This window comes from Geospiza fortis, unplaced genomic scaffold, assembly GCF_000277835.1.
Source record: "Geospiza fortis unplaced genomic scaffold, GeoFor_1.0 scaffold172, whole genome shotgun sequence".
Taxonomy (NCBI): domain Eukaryota; kingdom Metazoa; phylum Chordata; class Aves; order Passeriformes; family Thraupidae; genus Geospiza; species Geospiza fortis.
Genome location: NW_005054309.1, coordinates 1,838,874 through 1,848,752, shown reverse-complemented (window position 1 = coordinate 1,848,752; position 9,879 = coordinate 1,838,874). Strand labels below are relative to the sequence as shown.

At 42.2% G+C, this 9,879-nt stretch overlaps 1 protein-coding gene across 1 annotated transcript in view; it reads left to right on the top strand.

Annotated features, from left to right (window-relative positions):
• LOC102034991 (lipoma-preferred partner homolog) overlaps window positions 1-9,879 on the top strand; it is a 123,107-nt gene that overhangs the window by 36,797 nt on the left and 76,431 nt on the right. The window contains exon 2 of the mRNA XM_031055338.1: window positions 7,813-7,936. Coding sequence (XP_030911198.1) covers window positions 7,813-7,936 — 124 coding nt within the window. The remainder of the gene's footprint in view (window positions 1-7,812; window positions 7,937-9,879) is intronic.

The window sequence follows — 9,879 nt, the reverse complement described above, 5'->3', positions numbered from 1 at the left end:
AGGGCAGGTGGTGCTGGTGCTGAGCAGCAGGTCCAGCCCCAGCTCTGGGGGTGAGTGGTGGTCAGGCAGTGCTGGGGGGCTCCTGGGGCACTGCAGGTGCCATGCCAGCCGTGTGCATGAGCCCATCACACTGTGTCACCCCTCAGTGTCTGTGGAAACCGTTCAGCTCTGCCTTTCTGAAGGGCTGTGCAAATGAAAAACTTAGGAAAGGGCAAAGCTCAATTATTTCCTTGGATTTTAAGGGCGCTTCTGGAAGGGTAGGCTTTGGAGGGTAGGTGGTTCTGGAAGGGTAGGCTGTGGAGAGAAGGTGCTTCTGGAAGGGTAGGCTGTAGAGGGAAGGTGGTTCTAGAAGGGTAGGCTGTGGAGAGAAGGTGGTGCTGGAAGGGTAGGCTGTGGAGTGAACGTGGTGCTGGAAGGGTAGACTTTGGAGGGTAGGTGGTTCTGGAAGGGTAGGCTGTGGAGAGAAGGTGGTGCTGGAAGGGTAGGCTGTGGAGAGAAGGTGGTGCTGGAAGGGTAGGCTTTGGAGGGAAGGTGGTGCTGGAAGGGTAGGCTTTGGAGAGAGGGTGCTTCTTTCAGTCATTTCATTGTGGCAGTGAATCATCTGAGTGAGTTGAATACTGTGTCAGCACATGTATCTCTTTTCATCAGTATGAATATTGAAGCATTTCCATTTTTATTAGGTTTGCCTCTGTGCTTGTCCTATTAGATGGGAATATGGCTTGGTTGGTGGTGAGATGGTGAGCCCTTGGAGTGCCAGTCACTGCCCCTGGAGCCCCCCACAGCTTGATGTCTTTCAGTAGTGCTACCTTGGACTGGCACAAGGAAGCCTTGTACAGGTCTTGAGGCTCATTACCTGCCCAAACAAGGAGTCCTAGATGCACTGTGCACCCCAGGATCTATAGCCAAGATGTCAAGAAGTGAATTCAAACCCTTGTACAGCAGTTTGCTATGCAGCTTGTGATCAAAGCAGTGAGACTGTCGTCTCCTATGGAAGCTTATGGCTCCTACTCTGAAATGCAGATTTTGACCTGTTGATAGCAGTAAATATAATGCTTAATTAATTAGTGCTTTGAAGGCCATCCTGGAAGCCCTCAGTATTATGATGGGAAGAGGAGGGAAGTTGAGAGGCAGCCTGTAGGGTCTTTACTGCTGGTGATGATCCATGGGAGTAAGGGAATGCTTGACTCTGAACCCAGAGAGATGTGGCAAGGCAAGCAGCTTGGAGCAGAATAAAGCCTTTGATCTTGAAACAAATAGACGAGTAAGCATAGGACCTCCTGATACAATTTTATGGAGCAGACTGAGCTCTTCCAGCCAAAAACATAGAGCTAAAATGGTACAGTCTCTTTATTTGCATATGGGTATAATAATGGTGCTTCATTCTTTCTCTCAGTAGTACCGTCCAGCTGTTCCTTGAATTCTTGGCTTTTTTTTAAAGTGCCTAAAATGTCTATTACCAAAATAAGTGGGGTTAATGGAAAAACACAAAACAAAACAGCCTGCTCCCCTTTTCATATGAGATAAGCCTTGACAAGTAAAGCATATTTGTGTAATGATAGGGCCAAGAGGCCCCAGGCAAGATCAGGCACTGCTGCATTTGTTTCTGTATATACATTTAAGCACCAATGGGACATTAAAATGTAGTATTTTATATGTGAAATATAGCTTAAATCTGCTGTTTCCTGAGATAACATGTAAAATATTTATTACTTGGAGAACCAGCCACTGCTTTGTATTTTATAATGAGAAATGGTCAGTGTTGCTCCATAAAAATCTTGCACATCTGCTGTTAACTCTGAATATATAAACAGTCCATAGTGTCCAGCAGAAGCAAGGACTCGCCAGAATAGCAGTGGAAGGTGTCATTTAACACAGTCATGCTCAGTGCAGAAGCCAGAAGCAGATGGTGGTGTTTACAGAGTATCCAGCTTTTATAATACCTAGAAAAAATAACCAGCCCTTCCAGATTCAAAACATTAGTGAGAATATGAAGAGTAGCAAGAAAAGCTACTTAGTCTGTTTACATATAATAGCATAAAACAATCCAAGGACAAAACAGTGATGTTCTTTTGTTACCATGCTTGATGGTTAATAAAATGCTCTGTCTCTGTGTAGTCACTTATGTCGTAGAGGCTTGAACAGCTCCACAGCACTGATTAATTAAGACAGAAGTATTGCTAAACCCATTTTACAGAGTAATTAGGGTGCATGTATGGTGAGCCTGTTGAATTCATATCAGTACACAAAGACCAAGATTTTGGGTTTGTGACTGTAAGCTAAAAGCTCTGTTCTGGTGAGTCAAAATAGACATCTGTATGAGCAGCCAAAAGTCCAGGAAAGGTCTCAATTCTATCAAGATTTTGCATTCTGGCTCTACTGTCTTTTAAAACTATCAACATGATACCTCCCCTTCTACCTGATTGCATCCCAGTTTCACAGTGTTAAAAAAAAAAAAAGAGACAATTGTACAAAATTGCCATCTGTGGAGTTAAAACAGAGGAAAATACTTTTATTGTTATTATTACTCAAATTCTGTGTAGCTTAATGCCACAAGAGATCACTGAAACTAAGAGCTTAGCAGGATTAGGACAGGCAATGTGCATGGATAGTTAAGTGAGGATACAGTTGCAATAATGAAGTTTAAAAATAAAGAAAAATATCCTCTAGAGCTTTGAAGCAGTTACAAAACTGTCCTATTTCAAAGCCAGGCAGTGTTAAACAAGTGAGGGCTCTGCTGGCAGAACTGCACGTTCTGGATTGCTGTTTTGCTGTGGGGGGGCAGGGCAGGTAGGCAGCCAGGGAATCAGAGGCTTGTACCACTCTGGCATGTCCCAGAAGAGCCCTCTCTCCTGGCAGCCCAACACTTGAAATTTTGGTCTTCTGGTGTGGGCTGGAGGGCACTGGCTGTCAGTGGGTATCTCCTCATGCAGGGCAGCTTCTTCAGGGGATCTTGATGAGCTATCCTCTGACCAGGAATAAACCCAGGAATGTGCATGATGCAAGGATTCCAGGCAGAATCCTCTTTTCAGGAATCTTTATGTACTCTGGCAGCTGTAACCTTTCACTGGGAGAATAAATCAAGAATTAAAATATTTTTTCTAATGCATCTCCTCTGTAAGAGTTGGCCTTAATTATAAACTGAATTACAGCTTTAGGCAGTCTTGATACTTCCTTGGGAGCACAACTCCTGAGAGATGTGGCACTATGCTGGATTTCTTGCTCTGAAAGTTTGTGATGGGTTTGCATAGTCAATAAATTCTTAAAAAATGTGGTCTTTGTCAAACCATTGAACAAAAAATTATGCTGCAATACTATTTAACTGATGATTAGTTGTGGTGAGTGAAGTGAAAGGACTAACTTTATGCAGTTGAAACAGGAGGAAAAAAGTAAAGAGAAAGTAACTGTCAGTGAAAGATGTTTCTGGCTGCTTTTCAGTTCCAAATTCAGCTAATTCTACCTTCTGAAAAGAAGATAATTTCCACGTTTCTGTAACTGGGAACACGTAATTGAAGTTATTTTCTCCCAGAGAGAAGAAGCTTCTTCTACAGTGTTTGCAAATGGACAAGAAAAATGACCACATACAGTGTATCCTGAATGATGGTGCATTCATCACAGCATCATCTTCAGATGTCTTTGCAGATTTCGCACTGCAGTTTTTACCCATATGGGTAAATATTTGTGTGGGAATGGGGAAGGTTCGTGTTGGCAAATGCACCACACTGACTGCAGAGCTCCTTTTCTGGGCAGCCCTTACATCTGAGACAGGTCTGGGGTAGAAAACATGTGCCAGGGAAGCACTGAAGCAAGTATCAGCTTTGTGTACCAAAATAATTATGCAGTGATTCCACACGACTGCTTCGTTTGACCTGGCTTTTCAGGAACTGAACTTTAATAAGGAAGATGAGCCAGATGTTGTTGCAGCATTTTGATAGTGGCACAAGCAATTAGCTCACTTCCTTTGTAGCATGAAGATACTTTCTGCTACAGGGCTTAACCCTGGAAGTGCTGGTGTTCTCCTTAACATCCCAACTAAGTATGCAAGACAGTGTTTATTTAGGAATGCTTTTGCATCTGCACATGATAGGCAATCCTCTTTTCTTCCTGAGCCTGCTCCTGCAATCTTCTCTTCCCTGAAGTTGCTTGGTCTTTGATCTCAGTAGCAAAGGAGGCACTCAGGTGCCTGTGCTTCCATAGCATAGTCCCTCCTGCCAGCTTTTTGCTGGGCTCTTTTCCATTTTTGTGGGTCAGTTTATCATCCCTGATGCTTCTGTGGTTAGCCAGACAGAGTGGTGCTTTGGGTCTGCAAGTCAATGCAGTTTCTTTCTTTGAACTGTGTCTAGCTAAGGATGTGGATATTTGTGTGCATTGAGGTATGTGCATGGGGAAAAGAGAATGCATGAAGTTAGTTAACTGGTAGATCAGACAGCAAATTGAATTTCTAGACAGTCTTGATTATTGTACAGATCGGGAGAAAATAAAGGAAGTTTAATATAAACAACAACACCACAACTCTGTTTTGTAAGGAAAGCCAGTGTTATATTTTTACCCTGACCTAACAAAGGAGGAGGAAGGAAACTGTTTTGCTGAAACAAGTATTTTATATTGGACTAAGGATACACTTTCCTCTCTATGTTTGTGTGTGTGCATGTCCCAGCAAACAGCATGTTCATATGCATGAAATGCATTTTCCTGGAGGCACGTAGTCAACATGTGCCATGGGAGGAGGAAAAAAATGTGCCTAGCACTACTTAAAGGCTGGTCAAAAAGGCATAGCATTTTAGTCAAAATAAGTCCAAGTGTCTCATAACATTGTGGTTGGTATTTGTTATTTCTGCTGACATTGGGTACTGGATAGGAAATCTGCCTGGTTTGGAAAAGTGCAATGTAGATAAAATACGCGAGCAGCCTATTTATTGTATGTATGAGGCAGTGTGGCCTCCAAAACCAGAGAGAGTCAGACAAAACTGAAAATCTGCAGATTTTGGTCTTTCATTTTAAAGGGCCTAATCCAAGCCCTTATGAATTAGTTATGGAGGGCTCCCCAACTGGGAGGTATGGGAAAGCATGGAAATGAGGGAGAGGCTTCGCCCACCTCCTGCCAAAGCCTGGCTGTGGTGGCCTGCAGGTGGCCTGCAGGTGCAGTGGCTTTGGGTTGCAGAGTGTTCAGTGTAGGTCTGCAATGCCAGGGTGAGCCCCAGTGAGTGAGGCTGGAAAGTGTAGGGCTCCCAGCAGCCTGGGTGCAGGATTTGTCTTTGCTTTAGAGCTCACGTGTGATACTGGACAAAACACTTCAGCTCCATGTATCTCACTGCCCTTTTCTGTGAACAGACTGGGGCTTGTGCCTTCTGTTTTTGTCCGTTTATATTGCAGGGCCCAAGGGTAAAGGCAGTGTTTCAAATGATGTGTGGACAGAGCCCAGCAGAAGATGGGCAGCTGGTGATGACTAATGGGAAATACAGGGATGGGGGCCATCATCAGCTTCAGACCATGCTGTCTTCTCCATGCAAAGTCTAGGAGAGGGGTCTCTGTTGATGGAATGGCAGAGGTCATTCTTTTCTGCATGGAAACTGAAATAGGTACAATACCTGGAATAGAGCCTTAAGAAGCTTGGAATGATTTCTCAAGCTAATAAATCCTTGGCTGCACTTGCTGTCTTAAAATATATGTTCAGGAAAGGTTCGTGATTGGCTCTTAGGAACAAGAGAGCAAAAGGAAAAAAACAGGTTGTTCCAAGATTAAATGTCTTACATTTGACAACTTTAATTGACTTACTAATAAACTTTTTTTTTTCTTTTAGGATTATGCTATATATTATTTCTAATAAAGTAGTTGTAGGCTAGCCCTTCTAAAAAAGCCACAAAGCTCTGGCCAAGGGAGTCTGGATGTTCTGGGTCAAATACCTTTCTTCTGGAACTTCTAGTTATGTGAATGGCCTTATCCACACCAAAATTATGTATCCCACAGAGATGACACTTACATGACTTAGAAGGCAAATGCAGGTCACCATACTGCCTGCCTCCCCATGTGCAAAAGTAAGTTGTGGTAACCCAAACACATCAGCACGGTTGCGTTTGTACAAAAAAGTTTACTGCTCTGTATGTGGACGTTCAGCATTTCCAGATGCTCAAGACAATTGCTAGGCAACTGGAATTCCTGGAGAAAGCACAAAATCCTTAAATGTTGTTCAGAAAAAATTCATAAGCAAAAAAAAGAAAACATCTGTGGGAAAACCTGAATGTATGTTAGGTCCAATCTATGTTCTCAGTCAGAGAGGCTGAATGTGTGGCAAACAGACCTTGCACAGCCCTTCAGGGAAACTCATCCAGCCTGGAGCTTATTCCAGGTACACTTTTTTCCCTAGGGGACCATGCCACCCCTCTCCCTCGTGAACTGCTGGTACTGTGCTACAGAGTGGGTTTTGGGCAGGCAGTGGGTGCAACTGCTGCATTGAATATGCATGCACAGCAAACCCAGCCCTTCCAGGGAGCACAGGCCCCTGCTGAGGCCAGCAAGTGAGAAGGGTGATGGTGCGACTTAGCATGGACCCTAGAAAAGGATGTTCCTGATGAGATCAGGAACATGCATGTGTTTGGGTTTTGGGAGTGGGTGATTGAAGTATTATCACAAAATGCCGTTCTGAGACCTTCTCTGCATTGATTGATGTCTCATTTGAAATCTCCTTCTGGCCTGAAAGAAAAAAGCATGGAAGTATATAGTTAATTCTCTTGAAGTGCAGTGCTTTAAAGCTGCTGTTCTCTGCTGAACATCACTGGCTCAATAAAGATTCATCATGTCAGATGTAGTCCCTAGAAGTGGTCAATGTATTGTTTCTCCAGTGATTTTACATTTTCTTGCCATCTAAGTAGTTATGGAGCATGGAAAAATGTTTCCTTGTTTCATATCAAAGGTCCAATCCTTGATGTAGGCAGCAATTAATCAATAAAATCACTTGCTTTACTGAAATGATGTGTTTTATAAATAAATTAGTTTTCATATGCAAGTCTTTCAAGAAATCAGTGCACACAAGGAGAGCTGGTGTCAGCATTTTTTAATCCTGAGATGACTGAATTCCTCCTCATGGACACCAAACTTAGCTTCTTCTAAGAAACTTCTAGGCACAAGACTATTTCTGTGCTTCTCAAAATATGCCATACTTTTGGTGTTTTCCAGGGAGAAGAGTCTCTGAGACAGGCTGCAAATACTGTATGCAGCTGTTAGTTTATGAAGGCCAAGAGATCTCGGGTTCTACACACATATTGAAATCTTTGTATCTCTAGTACTAAAAATCTGTGACCAGTTCTTGATCTCACTACAGTTAACAGCAGGATTTGTGTCAAAACAAACAAGAAGAGAACATAACTAGCAGCTTGGGATCATCTGTCTTTGTCCATATACTCTACCACTGGAGAATTATCATTTATGTTGTGTTGTTAAGTGATGGAAACTTTTACCAAGTCTGAACTTAAATGCTTCCAAAGCCTTTTTCAATTTTGGAGAACATTTGTATCAAGTTATTCTTGGAATAATCTTCTCCTTTGTTTATTATTATGTGCTGCCCAGTAGACATCTAATTATGAGGCACAGGGTGCTTCCCATTCTAGGAGAATATATAGTACTTCACTAGATGTTCTTCAGAGTCCATTTTCATTGAATTAAGTGAGGTGTTTACTTGCTTGAATCCCTTATGTCTTAAAAAAAAATTCAACGCTGAATGAAGAATGAAGTTCAACACTGAGTAGCCAATATAGCCCCATACTCTGTGTGAATGCTTTTATACAACATCACAGGCTGTTCTTTTTTTTTTTTTTTCAGAGTGGGTATCCAAGCTCTGGACCTACATCAAGCGCTCCTGCCTTCAGGCCTGAGGATGAGCTGGAACATCTGACCAAGAAAATGCTGTATGACATGGAGAATCCTCCATCTGATGAGTACTTTGGTGAGCCATGTCACAAGTGTTCGTGGTCCTCTTCTGTATTTACTGGGTTCAGTAATGGGAGGCCTGACAACTGCACTGGTAATGTAGTGACACTCGTTTTGATGGATGTGCTTTCCATGCTTGGGCTGGAAGTGTAATCATCCATAGGAATTCCTCTGTAATTTCAGCATAAATCTTATGCTCACTCACTGTATGTTTATAGTCTTACTGGATATAAAGTTGAATTTTTCAGTGTCTGGTTAATTTTCACACCATCTGTCCCCAGCTTCCAGGCTACCAGTCTGAATTCAGGTGCGATCGCTGTCGTGCCTGCCTGCCCCATCCCTTCTCATTGCAGCTACAAAAAAATCTGGCAGTGTAAATGTGTTCTGCTTCCATGGCATGGATTTTCATTTTCTGTGTGCTGGCACAGCTTAAAAGGAAATCCATTTTGAGTCAATCAGGTTGGTTATACATGGGGACCCAGAACTGGGTCCAAATACAAGTAAGACAAATCTGGACTGATTGGTTCATAACGGTGCCATCTTCCTTACCTGGAAAAATATATGCATCTAATTTCCTTCTTAGGTAGTATAGAGTATAATTGTCTTAGGCATCTATAGGTGTAGAATTATATCTTGCCTTTGCATGAAACATAGGTGATAAGACCTCTGAACTCTGCATTGAAATCAAAGAGTCTTGAGCACTCGGTGATGGTGAGATCAATGGATCTGCCTGTGTGCTTAGGTTCTTACAGGCTTGGGTAATAATGTTATTATGAAACAAACTGCTGTAGTTTGTAGAGTTAAAGATTGGGGTAGGCCAGTCATTTTGTGTTCTTTATGTTCCTTTATTTCAACATTTATTAAAAATTCATTTATATTGCCCCCAGATCTATTTGCTATAGAGTTTGGTTGGACTGAAACATTTCTGGCTTAAAGAAACTTTTGTGATCTGGTTTAATCAGAAAGTGGGTGGGACCACAGTTTCACTAACAAGCAAGGATCTTGCAGTGGCAAGGATCTGATAATATGAGAAGATTAAGATGTTCTCATCAAACAAACATTGCCCTTGTAGGTGGGGTTAGTATCAGTCCCAATTCTCTATCAGTACCTTCTACCTTCTGTGGCTGTGCCCTAATAACCAGAATGTCTTCTCTGTAAACACTGATAGTCATCAGAATTGATGATTATCACAAATCTGAGGTGTGAGCAGGAATGGCTAACTGAAAAAAAAATAGCCAGGGAGCATTTTCTGTGTTTCTGCCTTTGCCCATAGCCATTTGGGTTCACTCTGTGATGTTTTAAATATGAAACTACAACCAAATAGACATAACATGTATTTAGCCATTAGCTGGGCAGGAAAGAGGGGGAAACCTTTCTCCTGCCCTCTTCAGGCAAACGGCTGAAGCCCTGGACCATGAGATCTGATTACAGCAATTTTCTTAAAGCAGAACTGTGTGGCAGGAGTTGGTTGATGGACCAAAGCCCATTCTGTTTTCCTTTTTGCCCAAGAAAGTAGGCAGATAAAGAAAGAAGATTTACAGGCGGCAAGGTCAGAAAGGAGCTTGCCATTATACTGCCTAATGTCCTACTCTCAGTTTCTCCCAGGAACATGATTGAATCATGACTTAAAAAAAAAAAAAAAGGATCTAATCTTATCTTAAAAACTTCAAGCAATGGTGAGTCAACCACCTACCCTGATAAGCTGTTCTAGTGATTAATTTTCCTCACAGCTCGAAAATTGCTTCCTGAAGTGAAGTTTTAGTTTTGTTTACCACTTGTATTTATGAAGCTGCAAAGCTCAGATTTTGCAGACTAATATTGTATGACTAAGATTGCTCTGCTCTGTTGGAGAGGGTGGTACATCAAAGTTTCTTCATCCAAAAGGGATGCATAGCTGAAAGGGTGGGAACATAAAGTCTCTCAGGTCATCAATTTGGCTATCAGATCAGACCAATGTCA